The sequence below is a fragment of the Vombatus ursinus genome, unplaced genomic scaffold (assembly GCF_900497805.2).
Source record: "Vombatus ursinus unplaced genomic scaffold, bare-nosed wombat genome assembly UNPS02014799.1, whole genome shotgun sequence".
Taxonomy (NCBI): domain Eukaryota; kingdom Metazoa; phylum Chordata; class Mammalia; order Diprotodontia; family Vombatidae; genus Vombatus; species Vombatus ursinus.
This window is the reverse complement of record NW_020954577.1, coordinates 51936656-51958944: the sequence shown is the minus strand read 5'-3', so window position 1 is coordinate 51958944 and position 22289 is coordinate 51936656. Positions and strand designations below refer to the sequence as shown.

At 47.3% G+C, this 22289-nt stretch overlaps 1 protein-coding gene across 5 annotated transcripts in view; it reads left to right on the top strand.

Moving 5' to 3' along the window:
- LOC114050412 (MAGUK p55 subfamily member 6) overlaps positions 1–22289 on the top strand; it is an 85793-nt gene that overhangs the window by 4144 nt on the left and 59360 nt on the right. For 2 of the 5 annotated variants that reach the window (XM_027872054.1, XM_027872052.1), the window contains exon 3: positions 11962–12047. The exons of 1 other annotated variant lie outside the window; for it this stretch is intronic. In XM_027872054.1, coding sequence (XP_027727855.1) covers positions 12002–12047 — 46 coding nt within the window. In that variant the 5' untranslated portion in view covers positions 11962–12001. Of the gene's footprint in view, positions 1–11619; positions 12048–13930; positions 14157–22289 lie in introns of those variants that run through there. 2 more of the 5 variants (XM_027872051.1, XM_027872053.1) reach the window with 2 other exon arrangements.

Sequence of the window (22289 nt, the reverse complement as noted above, 5' to 3'; positions counted from 1 at the left end):
GGGGCGGCGCGTGAGCGAGCGAGCGAGCGCGCGAGGACAGGAGGGAGGGAGGGAGGGCCGGCGGGCGCCGCGCGGGGACACGCGAGCCGAGCCGAGCCGAGCCGAGCTGGGCAGCGCAGCCGCGGCGCCTCCGCCCGCCTCCAGACCGGCGCCGGACTTGGTCCATGGGGGGCTTCGGCCGCGGCGGCGGCAGCGGCAGCAGCTGAGGGGGCACCGGCGGCGGCCAGGGGCGCGGGGGCTGGAGCGGCGGCGGCCAGGGGCGCGGGGCGCGAGCCGGTGAGTGGTGCGTGTGCGCGCGTGGCCGTGGGGCTGCCCGCCCCCTCCGCGGGTAACGGTCTCGGCCGGCGGGCGGGCGGGCGGGCGCCCCCTCCCCCGGGCCGGGGCGGAGCGGATCGGCCCCCTCCCCCTCCCCCGCCCCCAGCCCGGGGCCGAGCTGCGCCCCAGGGGGAGGGGGGGGTCGTCCCGCCCCGCGAGCAGAGCAGGGGCCCCCGAGGGGGCGGCGGGGGGAGGGGTCCCTTCCGCCCTGCCCAGCGCGGGGGCGCCCCCTCCCCTTCCCCCGCCCCCCCCACTCCTGACGTCCCGCTCTGAGTCCCGGCCGGGGAGGACGCCCGGGGGCGCCCGCGGCGGGTCCCCGGCTCCGGGGAGTGGGGGGCGCCCGGCAGGAGTTAGCGGGGGGCCCGGCCGCGGGCGGGCGGGCGTGCGTGCGCCTTTTCCCGGGGGAGCTCCGGTGCCCGGCTGACTGCGCCCACACTGCTGCAGTGAGGGCACGCGGGCGGGCATGCGGGCACCCCGGCCCCCCAGCGCCCGGCCGGGACCTCGCGCCTGTGCCCCGCACCCGCGCGCCCGCCCGGCCTCCCCAGGCTCCCGCGAGGATTCCCGGAGGGAGGCCCCACTTTTTCTGCCCCATGGAGGGGGGCAACCCCTCATCCCAAATTAGCCGAGAACTTTGGGGGGTTGTGATGGTTTTGAGGTCATCTCTTACATAACCCGCAGCGCTCCCCGATCCCTGGGGTTCCTCCTCATCTAGCCCATGGCTGCCTTAATGTCCGTATTAGTGACAACTGGCCTTCGCTAGAGGCTGAGCGTATGCAGCAATCGGTGCCTGGGACAAACTATGCCTGTGCCTTAGATGCCTTCTCTGGTGGACTCTAATCAATTCCGTTTGTCCCCTGGGGTGGCAGGATTTCTAGATGAATTTATTTTATAGAGTTAATTATTACTGGAAAAATCCAGATATTTAAACCTGAACTCAACAAAACTGCAGGATTTATCCTCCCCCCCCCCCACCCCATTGCATTGTGTGTTGGTGGGCTTCATTTACAGAATTAAAAATTTCAAAGATTTACCGAGTCTTCATTCCAGGCTAAATGCTGACCCGGAGGGCTGTCCAGCAACCTTTCCTGACTTCTGATTCGGATTCCTTGTGATATCCCCAAAGAATCAGAATCGTGGACTTCAATGTGTGATGACTTTGGGAAAAAAAAGTGTTTTTTAAAATGCAGTTATGGGTCTGATGTTTCACGTCCTTTCGGTGCTGCGTACCAAGGAACAGTTCCTTTCTTTAGATCTTTGGTTTCAGAAAGCTGGGCTCTGCTAGCTTCTGGGACTCATTTCTGCAACAATAGTAAATATTCTGGGATTTAAGAGTCAAAAGCTATCTAATAAGTAACTAAGAGAATTTATGTCGGAAAATAGAAAACCCATCTGTTCCCTCTGCCTTGCTAAGGAGTGCAGAGGATGAATTTCTAGGTAATTCTGAAACTTGCTATTTTGTAATACAAACATGAGGAAGCCAGGCGTACTGTTGTCAGCGATTTTCCTCTGGCAGGTGAGTCTCTCAAATAACTGTAACTTTGTATCTGATCTTTGTGGGTTTCCAGCGATAGAGAATTAGTGCCGGAAGGGTCCCTGAGAGCTCGCTGTGCGTTGAGGACTGGGGATAATGTTTAGACTGCCAAGCATAGATGAGAAGCTTTTCAGTTGCATTGGAAAAATAATTGCAATTTGCTTGAATTGTAGATATCTTCCCTCCTTCCCCAGGCATTTTCCCCCTTTGAGTATCCCTTAGCTAGGGAAGAAACCTCAGGCATATGATGTTAGTTTTGAATTCAGTCTTCTTGTTCTTTTTGTATGGTCCTCCCCCAGTCCACCCTTAGTCTATGATTTGGGGCAGCCTGACCTCCCTAGAGTTGAACATGAACTGGGAGCATTCTAGTGTCCCTGCTAAATATCTGTAACCACTGGGGGGAGATAGTACAGTTTAGATTAACCATAACCCCTTGTTCACATAGACTAGCTGTTAAGCTTGCCTGGGCAGTTTGCCAAATTGCTAGCAATACGTTGGTTGAGGAAGTAGACAGCAGCACATTTTGATCAAGGTGTCTGCTGATTTTTTTCCCCCTTTCTTTAAAACACACAAATATACTGGCACTTTCAAAAGGTCTCTTTAGAGAAATGGCCTCTTTTCTTCCAGGTTTGCTGTAAATGGTTTAACCATAGAGACTAGCCATTGGAACTTCATTGGTCTCAACTGTGACCCCTTCTGAGCTTTCTCCCAAAGCATGACTGTGTTGACTTAGGAATCAGGTGGGAAACTACCTGGTAAAAGCCATGCAGAGAGAAGGGGTTTGGAAGGATCTTGGGAGACCATCCCTCTTTCCAGAGAAGCTGTCTCTAAACTCTCCCAAGCAGATGGGGAGCCTATTTTTAAAGGATTCTAGAGAAGGAGATTTCGAAGCATCTCTTATAATTCATGCCAATTTTTCAACGCCCACAGTATGAGGAAGTTCTTCCCTTATCATAATAGAGACAAGATTGGAACCCAAGTCAAGTACTTTGAACAGCAAGCTGTCAGTTATGCCCACCATGAAGACTAAAAGAATTTTTCGTCAGTTGGGAGAGCGTTTCATGTTTCTGTTAAGTACATTGGCTTTAATGTCTCTCTTCCTAATTATGCTGTAGGAAAAGCCCAGTAAGCGAAATATATTGTCTATAGAATGTTTACAGGGAATAAAAATACATCTAGAATCTGCAAGAATCATGAAAGAATTATTTGATTGAATTTTTGGTGATCAAGATATTATCTCTTGCTAGTGGGAGAGCATTTTCTTGGCCAATGTAAAACCTGTTCTGCCTCGCACACTTAACAAGCCTGAGAAATGGGCCAGATCTTGTGGTTTGTGGAATGTCTGCAGTCCAGGCTTGCCGGTCTGCCCTCCTGTGACATTCGTTACCTTTCCTGCTTTGGTTTCTTCTAGAAGGATTTCTTGACCAGTTTCTATGATCTCTTCTGCCTAGCAGAGTCCTCCTACCACCTAGGGGATTTCAGTCGCCAGCAATCTTTTATTTAGTGCTCGCTATGTGCCAGGCACTGTGCCAAGCCCCGGGGATACAAAGAAAACAGTCCCTACCCTTGAGGAGCTTATATTCCAACAGGAAGACAGCATGTACAAGCTGTTTGAGGGGGGAGGGCACTGGGAGGGCCAGGGGAGACCGTGAAAGGTCACAAACAGAAGATGAGATTTGAGCCGAGTCCTGAAGCAGAGCATTCCAGGCATAGGGCACAGCCCCTGCAAAAGCCCAGAGATGGGAGCTGTGACTCCCTCCCCCCACCCCATCTCCTTGTGTCTGAGGACCTGCCAAGTAGGAAGGCCAGCAAGCCACGTGGCCAGAAGACAGGGGAAGTAGGAAGGAGATGGTCTGGGATGCCACGATGCCTTAAAGGCTGGGTGGGGCTTTGATCTTTGGACGGGCATTTTGTTCAATAGCTGCTGGAGGCAAAGCCCTTTCAGAAGGTGTGCCCAGACCCCCGGAAGTCTGGTTGTTTGGGGCTGTTCTTGCTGTCTTCTGCCTCCCCCAGCCCGGCCCTGCCGTCCATCCATCTTTGCCCCGGGTCCGTAACAGTCAGACCAGAACGGTTCACAGCTCACTAGCATTGGCTGTCTGAGCCAGACCCCCAGGGGAGTCACCCCCCCTCATTTCAGGACCAGATTTCTTAGAGACATTTCAGACTTAGGATGTCTAGCTGAACCTGCAAAGCTTCCCCTTTTCCAAATTGAAGGGGCTGCCATCCTTTCGGTGTCCCAGGCTCTTAACCTTAGCCTTACTCTGGACTCCTCACTCCATGATGTCCAGGTAGAGGCCGTGAGGTGGTGCCATGGATACAGCAGGGGACCTGGTGTGGAAGACCTGAATTCAAATTCCGCCTTAGCAGGTGGCCCTGGAGAGGCCGCTTTACCTCTGCCTCAGTTTTCTCATCTCTCCAGTGGGGATAATAGCGCCTCCTTCTCAGGGTGTTTGAGAAGATTAAATGAGATCATATTTGTAAAGTGCTTTGCAAACCTTAAAGCACTTCGTCAGTGCTACTGTTACTGTTATCAATTGCTGGATGGTGCCGTTCTACCTTGACAGCATCTATGTAGTGCTCCCCCTTATCTCTGCTCTCATAGCTGCCACCCATCTATATCATTACAGCAGCCTCCTAATTGCTCTTCCCAATCCAAGTCTTTGCCCGTCTCGGCTCATCCCATATTCTGGTGCCAAAGGGATTTTCATTAAGGGTGGATTTGACCTCGTCAGCTTTGCCTTGGTCAACTCCAGTGTCATCTCTGTTTAGCTGCCAAAGCCCTTCCCCACCTGGCCTCCACCTACCTTTCCAGCCTCGTTGGGAGCCCCTCAGCCGGCTTCTGTCCAAGCTGTGCCCGTGCTTGGACGGCACTCCCTCAAAGCCTTCCTTTGAGACTCAGCTCCAGCTTGTCTCCGAGGCCTTTCCTCCTGCCAGGCCATTTGTATTTAATTACTTCCTATTTTTTCTTTTTTAATGCTCCCGTTAGAATAGAAACTCCTTGTGAGTAGGGATAGAGTCATTCTTTCTTACTTCTACCCTCAATTTTCTAGCACGTCATAACCCTTAGTAAATGCCTCCCTGTGTTGACTCACCCAGGCACCGCCCTAGCTGAGGCCCTCAGCCTCTCACCTGGCTCCCAAGTGATCTAGAGAGATGATTCCCCCTGGCCCAGCATGGCCTAATTGGCCCATTTCTTTATCCCTGCAGCCTAGCATCCTCCTGCTGATAATGCAGGCTCATTTCAGAAATGTGTTCATCACTTCCCTGGCATTTTGGTTGGCTCAAGCTTGGTGCCGTAGCTTTACTTTTAGAAGTGGAATTGATTTGCTGGTTTTAGTTTCTGTGAATTCGATTTGAGTATGTTGAGATATTGAAATTAAAATGAATAACTCATCGAGGTAATAAGATGCTTTTATTCATCTAGCATTATGGCAGGTAGAGCTTGTTAGGAAATGGAGGAGGCCGCAGAGCAGTGGAGAAGCTGCTTCCTAATAAGTGCCCTCTCTTTCCTTACCTTGAAGCAGCTTGATTGCATTAAAGGTGTAGTTACAGTGAATTCTCTGAAGTCAACATTGTAGTTGCTAAACATGGGCCCGTTTGATGCATTCTTTCTAGGTGTCCTGGCATAATGCCAGCCCAGCTGTGACTTCACAAAGGGAACAGCTGCCCCTGAGGGTGGGGTCACCGAAGCCCAGCTCCCCACTGAAGTGAGTAGGGTTCTGAGGCCTTCCAAAGGGAGATTGTTCTTCTGTGCTCACACTTGCTGGGTAAGGTGCTTGGCCTTTACCAAACATCTGGCTTCCTGCACATCATGGTGTCATAGCACTAGCCCTCCATGTTCACTAATTTAAAGAAGGCGTTTATCATGACTTGGCATTCTTTTCAATTTCATAAGGAAAAAAGTAAGCAACAGTGTTTGATTTAACTCCCTTATGACTAGAAATATTTTCAAAGAAGGCCTAGCACTTATAACTACAACCATACTGTTTTTGGAAATTAATCATGATTTTTTCAGTTAAACTCCTATCTCCAATAATATTCTATGTCTAAAGGAATATTTCTATGGCAATTTTAGATATATTTTAATATGTGTTGGGGCTGGACGAAAACGAAAGAAGGCCTAGCATGGTGTGAATCACAAATACTAGGTACAGGGGTGGGGAACCTTCAGCCTCAAGGTCACATGTGGCCTTCTAGGTTCTCTGGTGCGGCATTTTGACTGAGTCCAAGTTTTACAGAGCAAATCTTTTTATTAAGGGGATTTGTTCTGTAAAACTTGAACTCAGTCAAAGGGCCGAGGGCCACATCTGGCCTTAAGGCTGCAGGTTCCCCACCCCTGTGGAGGAGATAGTGACTGCTAAAGTTTAGTTGAAGTAAATTATAGAATCACAAAACAATTAGAGAGTCCAATTTGATTCTTGCCTGGGGTTTCAGGGGGCTAGTTTATATGTCCTTTTAAGAACTCACAACTTAGCTGATATTTAGAGCAGTCGCTATACTCCACGTCCTTCCTGCTACAGTTTAGGCCAATTTACAGTTCTTGTCTTGAAGAATAGTTCTGCTATTGTATCAGCATAATCAGTGGGGTCTATGATTTGGCTCGTGCCCCAGTCTCAATGACTTGATCTGAATTTTAGTGTATTCCAATAGGTCCCCATTGCCTTGCATATAGTAGGTGCTTATTAATAAATAGCTATGAAATGAATGTTTGAACTGGGGCTCAAGCAGCTGATTTCATTTGTGTAATTAGCCTTTTCTCTTTTCCTAAATTTTCTTTTTTAAAGAGTTTTGTTTCTACAGATAGCAGAACTAAAACATGCTCTTGATTGGGAAACTCAGCTGAGTCTTGGAACATTCCTCATCCAGTTTTTTGTTGGGCTTTCAAAACCTCTTGGACTTTTTACAGAGAATGGGTAAATGACCAGATAGTTATAGCAAGTTCTCCTTTTTTGCTGAGAATGGCGGCTCTTGCTCAGGAAACAACCCAGCAAGCAATTTTGTTTGAACTCTAAATAGCGGTGTGGTGATGCTAGAGCTGTATGTATGGGCAGGACCTTTGTCCTTACCCTGTTTTTAGTTGTAAATCCTGGCCCATGATTCCCTTGGTGTAGGGAGCCTCTCACCACCAATTTAAGTCGGCAGCAAAATCTAAGCATCACCTGGGGCCCTGAAGGCCAGGGTCACATGACCAGGATGTATGAGAGGCAGGGCTTGAACCGAACCCAGGGCTAGAGCAGTGCTTGAAGGCCTGAGGGGTGGGTCAGAGGCAGCACTTGTACCTGAGCCACCTCACAGTGTACTCCCCACCCAGAGCTGCCCTTGCCTCCTGTGATTGATTGCCTGGTGACATTGGAATGGGATACTGGCCTTTCAGAGGTAAATGACTCAGCCTCAGCTCATTCTTTCTTCTTCCCGGCACCACCGTCCTTGTGGGTAGGCAGCCTCAGCGGCGCCCCCACATCTCTTCAGGCAGAACCTGGCTTTTCTCCCTTCCTGGCCCTTTTCTGTCAGGCCGCCTTCTGGTACAGGCCCTCCTCCCCCTCACCTGCACTATTCCAACAGCTTTTTTGCTGGTGTCCCTGTCTGAAGTCCTCCCACTCCAATTCATTTTCCCCACAGCTACCAAAGTGTAAGACTGCCCACATCACCCCTTCACTCCATTCAGTGGACTCCAATGGCTCCTCTCACCTACAGAATGGCCTTTCTTTGGCCTGGTCACTTCAGCCTTTCTGGGAGGTCCAACGCTCCCCGTCTCCCTGGTGCCCTTCCAATGGCCCTCTCATTCTTCAGTCCTGTCTCTCCTCGCCCCTAAGCTCCACCTTTTAGCATCCCTGCCTTCCTGTGGGCCTTCTGCCAGGAGGCTGTTAGTGGACCTTGGTCACTTCGACAATTCCCTTCCATCCACTCTGTCTCTCACATGTACCTGGTTCTCTGGTGCCTCACCAGTCAGTCCCTAGTTCTAAGCCTTGTGCTTGGCAAGTAGTGATGGATTCGTTGTGAATGCTTGTTGATTGACTAAATGTAGTAGCCCAGGGAATGGAAGCACCTGGAGGTTAGTCTTGTGCCCCCTGTCCTCCTGCATCCTCTTCTCCTCCCTTCAATTCTCCCAGCCTCCTCTTTGCTCCTTCCATCATTTGAGGCCTGGAATTGAACTCATTTGGTGGGTATTTAAGAGTCTTTGACTGCACCTGTAATGAGCATGGCATTTTTTGTGAATAAGTATGTAGTCACATGTGTAATGTTAATTAGGAAATAAAATAAAGGAATTTTATTTTGGTGACATTTTCCATGTCTTCCAATCATTGGTGGAGGCACCTTGGTATAGCATCCCTTATTTTTTTTTTCCTTAATGCAATCTTTTTTTTTTTTTTTTTTTTTTAAGCAATGGGGTTAAGTGACTTGCCCAGGGTCTCACAGCTAGGCTAGTAAGTGTTATGTGTCTGAGGCTGGATTTGAACTCAGGTCCTGAATCCAGGGCTGGTGCTCTATCCACTGTGCCACCTAGCTGCCCCCCTTAATGCAATCTTGAATAATTTAATTTCAGTTATGCATTGTTTATCAGGCCAAAAAAAGGGGGTTTTCAGCTGCAGTTAAGAGTGCAGTCTGCTCAGCATCCAAGGAGTTTTATTTGGAATGTGGGATGGTGGGGGTGAGGAAGGAGATGCTGGACAGGGGTGATGGAGAGGCAGCCCCTGCTATGTCCTGGTTCTTTAGGGGGACTGAGGAGGGTGGAGAGGACTCTCAGTCCCTCTGTTCCTGCGCTAGGGAAGAAGCCATCCTTAGTGCCCTGGGGTCAGGGGAATCCCTGCTGCCATCGAAGAGTTGGAGTGAACCTGGCTGAGAAGCGTTTCCAGTGGCCCTTGCTGGAATGCTCACTTAGAAACATTTGTGAGGATAGTAATGAGATTCTTGAGTACCGATTGTACAGTAATATACTGCAAGGACTGGACAAAACCAGTGTTTGTTACCATGTTACAGCCGGTAAGTGGAGGCCCGTCTGTGAGCTGGGGCCAAGGATGTTCCCTGGATTGAAGAGGTTTTCAGTGGAAGAGAAAATGTTTGCTTGAGTATCGCCTTTGCACGGGGGGTATGTGCACCTGTCACCATCCTGAGAATCAGTGGCTTCCCCTCAGATTATAGCCTTGCTGGTCAAGATGGATCGAACCTGTGGGAATTCTGGCATTTTTGTGTGTACTTGATTTCCTCGTTAATATTATTGAAACTTCCAGGAGGCCCCAGCACCAATTGCCATGTGGTTGGGTGAAGGGATAACCTAGGGATGGCTGTCCCGTAGTGCTTGGCATACCCTTGCTAATACCTTACCCCACAGTCAGTACTGAATTAATAAGTGTTAGGTTTTTACCATTATCATTATACAGATAGAGACTGGGAAAAATGGCCGATGCAGATTGGCAGTAGGTGAAGATTTCCTTAGAAGAAGCTATGGAACGCCTGGGGCCCTTCTCCTGACTTGTAGGCATATTTTCTTCCTAGAATTTTTTGTCATTTATTGTAACCGAATTTTATCTCTGGCCTTAATTGAAAGGTCTTCTCTCTATTTTAGGATGGAAGAGATATTTGTGATAGTAGATGACACTGTTAAAGTTTTGCCTTTGATTTTGTGAGCTTAAGGTAAATAAGTAAGAATTCTTGCCAAATGAGCTAATGATGAAAGAAACATTGGGGATTTATATTCATATTTTAAATGTTATTAGTGATTCTATTACTGAATGTTAATTACGAACGTTAGAGCTGGCAGGGGACTTTGGGAGGTAATGTAGTCATCCCTTCTCATTTTGTACATGAAGAGAAGAGACGGCGAAAGGTTAAGTGACTTGGTAGGCCCTCAAGAGTTGTCCCATTGATTTGCCAAAGATCACAAAAGTGGGTAGTGACAAAGCCAGGACTGGAGCCGGTTCCCAGGCCAATGTTTCTTCTACTCTGCTGTCACGTCTCTCATCCTGGGGGCTAAATATCCTTTGGGCGACAGATATCTTTGTGTACTTCTGTAGGCTTTTCCCTCAATTTTAAGACTACTGTAAAAATGCTTTGTGGCATTATTTCCCCTGGCTTCCCTGATCTCAGAATAGGAACTGATTAAATAAAAAATATGTTGGTTTAGAAAAAAAATCCTCCTAAGGAAAATGTTGGTTGTGAGGACCTATGACCTACCAATAAATAATTTGTTTGAAAACGTTACAAAATTAGTGCCTTTTCCTGCCTACCACTGATTACAAGTTTTGTGATGGAGAACAAGAAACCTGACTGCCCACCGTGCACGCCGGGTTTGAGGAGAGCTGATGCTAAGGCTTCTGGGAAACCTAAAGCCGGTGCAGGAGGGACAAGCAACTCGACTCTTCTGAATTCTGAAGACTGGAAATGAAACAACCAGATGAGGGCGCCAGAAGGGGGGCTGTCAGAAGAAGGCCTTACGGAGCCATGGGCCGTTCATCAGCAAGAGGCAAGCAGAAGCTAGGAGGTTAGGTAATGGGAAGGAGACCCAAACGCGCATGATTCCAGAACTTCTTAACCTGGAGGCCGGGAACTCGTGTTTAAATTAGCACCACAGTTAATAGAGTCTGAGGCCTTGGTGTCAGGAAGCTTTGAGTTCAAATCTCACCGGAGTCACCTGGGCAAGTGACTTAACCTCTGTTAGCCTCAGTTTCCACAGCTGTAAAGAGGGGATGATAACCACTCATTTCACTGCCGCACCGGGGTTGTTGTGAGGATCAGATGAGATGAGATTTGTGAAGTGTCTTGGTAGATTCTTGTCCACATAAAATGCTTTGTAGACCTTCAAGTGCTATGTGAATGCACTATTATTTAAAACATTTTGACAACAGTATTTCATTATAATTTCGATATGATTTCCTTTGTAATCCTCTATTGTATTTTTTGCATTTAATGACATGATTCTGAGAAGAGGACTTCTAGGCAGGCTTCCTCAGCCTTCCTGCCCAAGGGGCCCAGAGCCCCATGTGGCCCTGTGGGAATGATATCAGGACTTCTAAAGCTCAGAATGAATGGAGGCTGCTGAGAAGAGCTCAGGAAGTCAGGGACACTTTGGCTGTCTTGGGCAAAAGGAGCAGGACGGTATGGCAGATAACGGAGAGGAGCACTCACCTGTCCTTCCTTGGGAGTTCAGAAGCCTGAAACAATCAGATAACTGGGACTGCTCAACCCTGGGCAGTGTCTTTGAAAGGCTGATGAGAGGCCTAAGAGAGGGCAGAGATCCCAGCTTCCTTTTTTGTTGTGAACTTCATTATCAAGAACCAAAGATGCCGGTGCTTGGGGAGGAGTAAGAAAGAGGTTTGGATAAGAAATGGAATTCCTTTTACATAGAATGTAAGCGTGAATGTGTGTGTGTGTGTGTGTGTGTGTGTGTGTGTGTGTGTGTGTAAAAATAAACAGGATCGTAGGAAGATTGCTCTATTTGTGTCTCCTTTATTTCTGTTTTTCTTCTTTGGGGTATTTTCTGTGTTTTATTGATGCTCATTTATTTATTTTTGGATTTCTCTTGCTCCTATGACTTTGCCCCAGCCAGTCTACCTAGTATGCAGGAGGCCTTCCTTGCTTTCTCCTGACATCCAGAGGGTAGCAGTGGAACCTTCGGCCTGTCTCCATGCCATCCCTCACCTTTTTACCAGCCCATCTTTCTTGTCCTACGGTTTTTTTTTGAGGACATCCAGCACCCTACTCATTGGAAGTACGGTGTTGTCTGCTCGCCAGGCTCCTGCTCTCCACTGCCCTCTGTGGGGTATTCATTTTTAGTTCTTTGGAGTCTGTTGTAGTCTGAGTTTTGTAGCCATACAATGCCAGCAGTAGAATATTGGCTTCTATGAGAAGCCTGGGGTCATTGAAGGAGCTTCAAACTCTCCTGAAGGCCGTCCAGCTCACTTTCCTCCTCTTGTTTTCCCCTCCTCTTGTTTAATCCTGGGCCCAAATCATCCACCTTTACCATCTGCCAGACACCCATATTGATGGACAAGAATGATAAGTTATCCATCCAAATGCATGTTGTGGTCTGAGCAATAGACATTTTTCATCCGCTTGGTCTTTCCTGTGTGGATGGGCAGGCCAAACTCCTCCTTTAAGTGATTATAGATCTCTTTCAGGGAGCTCTGCAATGTTCCTGGCCTTGATGTAATCAGCACAATGTCATCAGAAAACAAGAGCATCTGGAGGACTTCCCCATCAACAGGTAATCACTCCCTCTTGGGCTTGGACTGCGTACCGAATGCCCTGCCTCACTGTGGCGGACAGCTTTGACGGACGCACATCTCCTTGTACTGTCCCTCACTTGATGTCTTCAGTTCCAAGAGTTATTGAACAAGGTTATTTCTGTTGTTAGAGCTTTCCAGAAAGCCTCCGTGCTTTTTATGTCTAGATGAGAAACAGCTCGTTGGAAGAGAGAGCCTGTAAGGTGGGGTTTGGCTCTGAATCACGTGCTTTGTTGTGGGGCTTCTGGGACCTTGCCTTCTCTGTATCTTTCAGTCAGTTAGGAAACAGTCAGGAAGGCATCGATTGTTGAACGTGGTTTGCAGAAGCCTCCTTGTTCCCTGTGTCAGTGTCTAGCTGACGTTCTAGAGATTTTGTATACGTGGGAGGGGAGGCAGAGAGGTTTGGATGCAGTTACGGGTGTTCTCATGGGAGCTTTTTTTGGTGTTCATGAGGGCGAACCTTTATTGCACGACTTCACGTTGTGTGTTGATCCCTGGGTGCTTTCACCGTTGGGCAGCCTCCAGCAGGGGTCGCCGTTTCGTCATCCTGACCCATTCTGACTTTTTCTCATCTTAGTGCTTTTCCTGCCTCCCCCATGAGCACGTTCACAACGGTAGCATTAGGGTCCAACTCCATCCCTGGTGGAGGGAAAAAAAATGTTATAATGAATTCTACAAAGCTTTTCCATTTTTTCTCTCTCTTCTATTTTCATCTGTAAGTGCCCTTGAAATGACATTGCTTGGTCGAATGTTTTATCAAACTTTCTTTCAACTGATTTAGCTTTCCCATGCTTCTCTCTGCTTCATGAGACGATATTGCTCATGATTATCCATCATGCTTCCCCGTGTGATTTTACAAACGAATTTATGTTCTGGTCTGGCAGCCATCTTTCTCTGTTTGGCAAGTAAGTCAGGAACCTGCTGGCTCCTTGTTGTGGAAGCTGGGTTCAGGTCCTGCCTGTATGTTCTGGAAGCATTTGTAAAGCGCTTACTAGGTGTAAAGTGCTGTGCTGGGGAGACAGATAGAAGAGTCAGACAGTCTTTGCTCTCCAGGAGCTCACCTCCTAACGGCAGAGACAACACCTCAAAATTCCCCTGCTCCTCAGGGCACAGCAGCAAAGCAGATGGTAAGACCTCTTATTTATGTCATTTCCATCGATGAGATGAACCTTCTTTTTGGAGGCTTCAGTAACTCTTCAGTAACCTGGAGCAGTCCAGGCTGCAGGCTGCATCTCCATCAGAGGGGGCTTCCCAGGATAATGACCGTGGACACTGGCCTGCAAGTGTGGCTGTTCCAAGGTACTTGGAGTTTAGGGTCCTGAGCTGTGTGCATCAAGGTCCACAGGGAGATGCCTTGCCAGGCAAACCCAGCCTTGTGTCTTCTTTGGGGTGCCCTGCCTCCTCGGCCTTAGTCTCCTTATCTGTAAAATGGAAGGGTTCCACTTGATAACTTCAAAGGGCTCCTCCAGCCCTAAGTCATAGGATCCTATCACTTCATGGATTTTCTCCATCTCTGAATATCTGTATAAAATTATATTCAGTTTTGATCTAATTTCTGTTGTCTATTTCCCATTTTATATTGTCATTTGCTTGCTTAAATAGTTCAGGATTACATTATTTCAAATGCATGCCATGTCTTCTCATTGTTATTAGTTTTTGTTTTTGTTTTTCTCTTTCTTTTTTTTTGCTAATTATGATCTTAGCCCTGGCAAACTGATGGTATTGAATGTAGATAGCTGATGCAGGGATAATCACACATCAGTAACAAGTCTTCTCTGTCTTTTAAAATATCAACTTCATCTTTTCTACAGCCTCTGTAACTGATGGCAGTACATCCATTATTTTCGTGATGGTCTTTTTGTAGATGGCATTTGCATCGGCGATACATGATGACCAAATGAAATAATGTTTCCTGTTTGGAGGGCCCACAACAAATCCCCTGCTTCCAGCTCTTGTCTTTACCTCTTCGAGTAGACCCCAGAGGCCATTCTGTCGTTTTGCTGCAACACTCCTGGATTAGGTTGAGTGTCTGAACATGAAAGGATCTTGGATTCAGTATTGGAAGGAACTTTGTCCAAGCATGGATGGTGGTAAGGCTGACGTCATCATCAGTCTGATCAAGTCACCTCTGGTCCTGTTTTTGACCCAGGACCTTGCCGTAAGGCGGGATGGTTTCTTTTACGTCCATTGTTGTGGTTCTGCTTATGTCCCTTTGTGTCAGGATATTTATTTTAAGTCTTCCTGTGTTTCTCTGAATGTATCGTATTGACCATTTCTTACACATTCGATCCATGCAAACTCTTTAGAATATTAATGCATTCACCCTTATGACTCGAAACCTCCTGTACTGGAAAACACTCCCCTGCTAGACTCCTCACAGCCAGAGGGTCATTTTTCATCCTGTCCAGCTCCACCATCATGTTACTGAAGTAAATGTTACTGCTTTTTCGTTTCAATTGTATCTGACTCTCTGTGACCCGTTTGGGGTTTTCTTAGCAGAGATACTGGAGTGGTTTGCTGTTTCTTTCTCCAGCTCATTTGACAGATGAGGAAACTGAGGCAAACAGGGTGAAGTGACCTGCCCAGGTTCACACAGCTAGTAAGTGACAGAGGCCAGATTTGAATTCAGGAAGATGGGTCTTCTTGACTCCAGGCCTGGTGTTCTGTGCACTATGGCGCCCTCTAGCTGCCCATTACTGCTTCATTCTTGCTTTCTTGGAGTGTGCTTTCTGTCCATACCTCCTTGTGCTGGGTTTTCTCTTTGCCTTTGTCCCTCCTGAATGGGTAACACTTCTTCAAGCGTGAAGGGACCAAAATGCTGTAAGTTGTGAACCTGTGGGCCCTGTGGGGCATGCAGCGGCAGAAGCAATTCTCTCCTGAGAGAGAGGAGAGGGAGGGGCCGCCAGAGGGATCACCAGCTGTCTCGGAGGTGGTGAAGAAAGCCACGAAGATCTCAGTCTATGACACAAACTGCTCAAAGCGGCAATTTTTGAAAGCATTTTAAAGTTAGAAATAGGCACTAAACCCTTTTATTTTCCAATGAAACCACCTTACTCCCACATCTTCGCAGTGCTCACCCTGGTGTCTTATTTGTATGTGGTTTAAATGCTCTAAATATTTTATTACAAACACGTTTGTGTAACTTGGGATTTGTATGAGGTTTGTTGTGAGATTCTTAACTTTTTGTAAAGGCTGTTCTGGACCAAGCCTTTTTTTGGTCACATGATCCCTGGTGCGTCCTCATAGTGGTGCCCAAGGTGGGTAGGGCACAGAACGATTACTGTTCACACTCGTACTTGGTGCTTCCTCACTAAGTTATGACCAGTAATTTGGAAAACAGCGACCTGGTCAGACAGCAGTTTACCTCCGCTTAGCGTGGTTGGCGTTGGATTGTACTGAATCACATTCCTTCCAGGCAAGCTCCTTGTGGACAGAGAGACTGTCTTGATCTTGTATTTGTATCCCAAGCACTTAGCACAGTGCCTGCCACGCAGTAAGTGCTTAATAAATGCTTTTCCATTCACTCATAGGCTCTAGAGTGGGAAGGAACCTTAGGGGTGATCTTGTTCATTCCCATCTTCTTATAGATGCTGAAGCCTAAGGAGGTCAAATGACTTACCCCTGGTAGTAGTGAAGTGTCAGAGGTGGGATTCGAACCCAGGTCCTCTGACTCCAGAACCCCTTGGCTTTTCCATTGTTTTATCTCTGCTGCCACTCTTGCTGCTGACATGGCTTAGGACAGAGGAGACCATAATGCAGGCTGGAGTCTACCTGCTGCTTGCTGTCTACACCGTTAGGGTTGGTGCAGACACATCACAAGAAGTGTGTATAAAAGGTCATAGTCCAGGATGTTTTTATCCTCAAAGAAATGATCTTTTTCCCTCGTTAATCACAAAGTGATTCTAACTTCTCAAGTTCATAAAGAGTGAAGATACATCCTCAGTTCAAAGTCTGTTTCTTGGTACTTTTTCAATCACATCAATCATGACAGAATTTGACTTAAGAACTAACATCTTGATGTGACAGCTGAAATTGAACCGTGCATTTTGGATTTGTCAGGAGTTGGATGTTTGGGACAAATGTCATTTATTGAAATAGTGAAAATTCTTTGCATGTGAAAATGGTTATCAGTGGCCAACATTACTTAGAACGTGTTTGGATTTGCGGAGTTAGAGAAAGTGCAGATAACTGAGATGGCCACCAGATCTCATGCCCTGTTTTCTTTTTAGGCAGTTGGGGTTAAGTGACTTGCCAGGTCACACAGCTAGCTAGTAAGTGTCAAGTGTTTGGTCTGAGGCCAGATTTGAACTCAGGTCCTCCTGTTTTCAGGGCCAGTGCTCTATCCACTACGCCACCTAGCTGCCCCCCCTATTTTCAATATGCATTTATTAAGGACCTACTATGTGCTGAGCACTGGCGGTACAAAGAAAGACAAAAACCAATGCCCTGTCCTCAAGGAGCTTACAATCCAACGGGAGAGACAATGTGCGAACAACCATGTGTAAACAAGATCTGTTATCGCCATCTCTCTGTGACATTTGATGCTATTGATAACTCTTTCCTCTTTGGGTTCCTGTGTGACTGGTCTCTCTTGGTTTTCCTTCTGCCTGGGAGACCACTCCTCAGTCTCCATTGCTGAATTATTATCCCATCTCATGTCTCCTAATTGTAGAGGCTTCTTAAGGCTATTCTGAACCCTCTTTTCTCCATGCTCTCTCACCTCAGCCCCCATGGGTTTAATTATCTCTGTGTAGGTGGTTTTGGATTGATCTAGCCAGATCCAGTCATGAATCACCAGCTGCTTGTTGGATGTCCAGTAGGCATCCCAAATTCACGGTGTCCAAAACACAACTCATTATCCTCTCCTCAGATCCAGTTTCCCCTCTCCACTTTACTATTTCTGTCAGTGGTGCCATCTTTCCAGTCATCCAGTTTCACCTCCTTGGTGTCATCCTTGACTCCTCACTCTTCCCCCCTCCCCCATATTGAGTCAGTTGGCAAATACTGTCATTGTCTCCCTCCATGACTTGTCTTGCATCTGTCCTCTTTTCTTTACTTCCTCAGCTGCCAGCTTAATTTAGGTCCTTGCCATACCTTGCCTGGACTCTTGAAATAGTCTCCCTGGCTCAAATTATTCCCCACTCCAATGCATCCTCCACAGAGCTGCTAAGGTAATTTTCTTTGTTTTTTTTTTTTTCTCTTTTCCACTGAATATGGTGACTTCATTGATGGTATACTCTGTACTTCCTCCCCCTACTGCAGGGTGCTTTGGGGCAAGGATTGTGAATAGGTCTTGGGATCTGTAGTAAAGGGAAATTAGTCAGGGAATGAGGGCTTCCCATTGGGGGAAATCCTTGTTTGGCTGGGGATAAGGATCCATGACTTCTACTTTACTCCTTAGAGTCCATGTGGTGGACCAGGGGTCTACTACATGCTTGCTATGGCCACCCTGCATGACTCTCCCCCTTGTTTTCTGGTCATGTTTTGTGATATCTTTTATACCACTTACTACACGAATACACATCATCATCGTCAGTCATAAGCTACATTTACACCTCCCGTGAGCCCCTTTGTTACCAGATAGGTAACCTGCAAATTAAAATCAATGCATTTAGAGCTGGAAGGTACCTCGGATTCTTGGAGCTTGTGGTGTTCTGTGACTCATCACCAAGAGATTATGGATCTTTAAAAAGATGGTTGTAGATGCTCCTCAGTTTTCTGAATGCAGTCCAGTCTGTTCATCTCCTTCTGCCCACTTCTGGAACAGCTCATTGGCCATTTGCAGTACCCATCCCACTGAATCCTGATGTCTGAGCCAATATGCAGTGGGCCAATGATTCTTGTCATTTGCAGTAATTGTACTCTATTAAGTCGATGTAAACACTAAATTAGCACATACCGAACCGTTGCTCCCAGGAAATACAGAATCAGGTTCTTGCAAGCCTCTGGTCACGTTTACTATAGCAGTATCCCAATGGACCTCACATACAGATCGCTTTATTTCCTCTTCCTTTTTCTGCATGTCCCCTATTGCTGGTTCATTAACATTGGACTCCTGGCCAACAGTGATATCACTCATGGCTGACGGAAGCTTATTTAACATGCATGTTTTCTCCATACGGCACATCACAGCCCTCCTGGCTTAGGAACACTAGACAGCAATTCAGCACGATGCCCAGGGGCCACTTAAACAGTGAAATCATTGACAAAAAGCATAAAAATGTGAAAAACATGGCACTAAACAGACTGGAAAAAGACACTTATTTATAACCAGAGAGCTAAAACTAGAGGAAGAGTGTCACCTTGTTGGCCTTTAGCTGGGAAGGTGGCCATCATTAACTCACCTTTTTTTTGCTACTTTGCACATGTCTGCAAATGACCTGGAAAGCACCTGGAGTATTGATTTGGGCTTCCAAGTCAATTTTAGTGAGTAGGCGAATTCACAATATGGAATCTTCGAATAATGAGGGGCAGCTGTCTATTCTTCATTCACTTGGATTCGTCCGTTTGATTATCAGTTCAAGCTCTTGAGTGGCCTGGGAGCATCTGGGGGCCTGAGAGACATGGCCCGTTCTCCCGGGTGGGGGGTGCACGCCGTTGGCAAGCATGGCCTGACCTGTTGTTTCTTGCTTTGCTTGATGTTGATAGTGAATGAATTATTAGATAGAATGTTCTTAACTGCTGTGAAGAAGGATCTGAACTTGCAGACGAGAGGTTCTGGCCTAGCACTGTCTTGTAAAATGAGGAATGAGTACTGTTTCTGGGGTGTGGAGGGGAGATCCTGTTTTTACAGAGTCACAAAATAGTCGAGCTGGAGATCGCATCTGGTTCTGTGGTTTTACAAATGAGGATGAAGTCAACGTCACATAACAGAATGAGGATGTAGGGGCCCTGCAGGGTTACAGTTCCATCATTAACTTGACTTTTGTCTGTTTAGCTAAGCCCTAGGTGACAGTGAAAAGATCTAGAAAACTTGCTCCTAGGTAAAAGATGTCTTCCTGCACTGAGGTCTCGCCTTCATGAACAGGTGTGGCGGGGCTGCCAGTTGCATTGACTTTGTCCTTTTTCTCATTTACTTTTGCACACATTTCTGCTCTCACACAGTGATCACATTCAGCAGAAAAGGAATTTCAATTTGCTATCGGAAGGAACTGTCTTCCAAATTAGCATCTCTTTTGACGTTCAGACCTGAACAATGGTTACTCCTGCCCACTCATACAAAAGAAAATTAAATTTTATCACTGTTATGACTAATGCTAATTTCCATTTATTAAGTACCATAAAATAATATACAGAAACAATGAATTAGACATGGTCTCTGCTGAATGGATTTATAATTTGCATGAGATGTGATAAATTAGGGAAAGGATGGAAATGTAATTCAGGGAGAAGGAAGCTCCTTAGAGTAGAGCAGTTAGTAAATCTGATGCTTTGTTTTGACCTTTCCTCGAGAAGTTTGAGAAGGCCAGAAAGCTTCAGGGCCTCACTCTAGCCGCTTGTCGCTTTCCTCTCCCTCTCTCCTACACAAAACCTCCAGTCACACTGGTCTTTCAGCTCGCCTTGCACCTCCTCGATCCCAGTCCTCTTGGCTCATGACCTGACTTGACTGAAGGATTTTCTTCCTCCCTGGTCCCACGTCAGGCCCGCCCTTTAGATTTTTGCCCATGTCCCTCTTCCTTGGTAGCACCTTGCTTCTTGTTCTGTGGGTCCTGTGGGTCTGACCCGTCTGACCACGCTCGTCCCTGGGCACCGAGAGCAAGGGATTCCCTCCAGAGTCAGACATGAGCTCTTTTGTTGGCATTGAAAGCTCTTCACCACCGGGTGCCTTGCTACCTTTCCAGTCTTCTCACACATCATCATCATCAGTAATATTAATTATTAATAACTCATTTCATATTATTGGTTAATAATCATTATCATCATCACGCCATCCTGGTAATCTCAGCCTCCTTGCCATTGTTCTCCCAGGGTACTGAGTCTCCCATCTCTGCCTGGGACCATTCACCGACCCCTCCACCCCCTTCCCTCTCCTCTTCCCCCAAGACTTGACTCAGGACTCAACTCTTGCAGGAGGCCTTGGTCACCAAAGGAGCTTCTCTGCCTAATGCTTTTTCTGTTGTCTCTTCCATTAGGATGTAAGCTCCTTGGGGGGGGGGGGGGCTTTTTTTCTTTGTATCCCCAGCACCTGGAACAGATTAAGGACTTACTGTATGCTTGTTAACTGACTGACAGAGTGTGGGTAGGCATGATGAGAGAACGGTTTGTCAGAGAAAGCTCTTGGCCTTTTACTAGACCGAAGGCTTGTTGCAGATGTCTCCCATTTCGTAGGCTCTGTGAGGATCAGTATGTGACTCAGAGCCTTGTTATCCCCAGAGAAAGAACTTTGGGTGCATAAGGTAGTTCAAAGGAACGGCGTCCATAAGGTACATCAAAGGAACGGCGTCCGTAAGGTACATCAAAGGAAAGGAGCTGTTTAGTTACTGAGCTGGGCATTGGGAGCCTGCACATTTCACCAGACTTAAGTGTGGACTTACACTCTAGTAATGCCTGGGTGGAGACAGGGGCTCCTGCCCTCATAAAGCTTAGAGTTCAATGAGAGTAAGAATGGTCCACACAGCTAACTATCCAACAGTCATCCCCAGGGCAAAGGTCATTGCCAGCCAGGGGAATTAGGTTTCAGAGGATAGGGTGCACTTTCAGGGGGCTTTAAAGGAGACGTAGGGATTTGGGGACAAAAGGGAATGCAGGGTATTACAGGCAAAGGGGTTTCCGTGGAGGGGAGCACAGAGTGTCTGTGTGAGAAGAAAGATGGGGTTTTTGTCTCTCCCCAGAAGTAGTGGGAGGAATTTGGAAGAGAGGTTGATTTCAGCTTCACGTTAGGAGGGTCATCCACCAGAGCCTTCTCCAAGGGGCCCCAGCCACCTCTGGCCACCGTGGGTGGCACACGCCTGGCTGGCCACTTGCTGGGCATAAGGTGGGTGTGACCACTTAGAACTGGGACAACGCGAAGAGTCTGTGCTCATGCTGTTTCAGATTGAATTTAGACAATGCTAATCCCTAATTGACATTCTCACTGTTATGTGAATGAGCTCTGTGGGTCCCATTGTGGCCTGTGATGCTAAAATGAAAGCTCTTCTTTGCCAGTGTATCTGTGGCCACCCTTCCTTCCAGCAGGGAAGATCTCCAGCCTCCACTTCCTGCCCCTGCTAATGTTTGGCCACTTCCTCAGGTCAGTTTGCCGCCCAGGGTGGGCTCTGTGTGCTTGGGGACTTTTCTTGTGGTTTTTTGGGTTTTTTTTTTGACACTAAGGCAATAAACCAGTTAGCAGACCTCACTAACTAAGGAACCCCTTAGTGGTCACTTGCCCTCTCCCTGGTGGCACATGTCTCTGATAATGTCACCCTCACTGTTTTTCCTATTTGATTCCTCAGTTTGTCATGTCTTTCAACCAAGGTTGTACTGGGGCCAGCTGTCAGGGTGCACTGGAGAGCCAGTTGTTAAAAGTTCAGTGTGAGCTTTTACATCTTGGAAACTGGCAATGGTTATAAGTCAGGGCTTGATCTCTTGTTTGGTTGGTTGGGTGTACTTAAGAAAGTGAGAAAGAAGATGCTAATTCATATTATACTTAAAAGTGTGTGGGGGGGGAGGAGTGGGGAAGAAGCTGTTTGTTAAATATTTACCAGCATACTCCTGGTTTCACCCTGCTCTTTCTAGTCTGTGTTCCTCCCCATGGGCTTTTGGGTGATCTGAACCTTCATTTTTTGGAGACTGTGTTGTTTCATGATTGGCCACTGAGAAGATGAGCCTTTGTTTTAGGGGTGAGGTTGGGGTCTCCCAAAGGCAACACAGCCAGCTTCCCATCTCCATTTCACTTCAGGGTCCAGTTTCCTGTCCATTTGTAGTTTGTGCCTTTCCTGGATACATGTACTGGTGCTTGAGTCTTAAAGGTTGGCCATCCTTCCACAGCTCAGAGACTGGACCATAGGCAGGTTTTGTCCAGTTGGGTTCTTTTATTCCTAGTAAAGCCATGCATCTTGCATGATTCTGAATGGCCTCTAGTGGGCTCTGCAGTACATCCGGGCTTGAGGCAGGCAGCACCATGGTGCCAGAAAACAGGAACAGGAATGGTGTGAGGGCCTGGACGTGTGTAGCAGGCTTCTTAACCTTTTTTGAGTTATGGACTAAACCCATCTGGTAAAGCCAGGGAAGATAAAGATAAAATC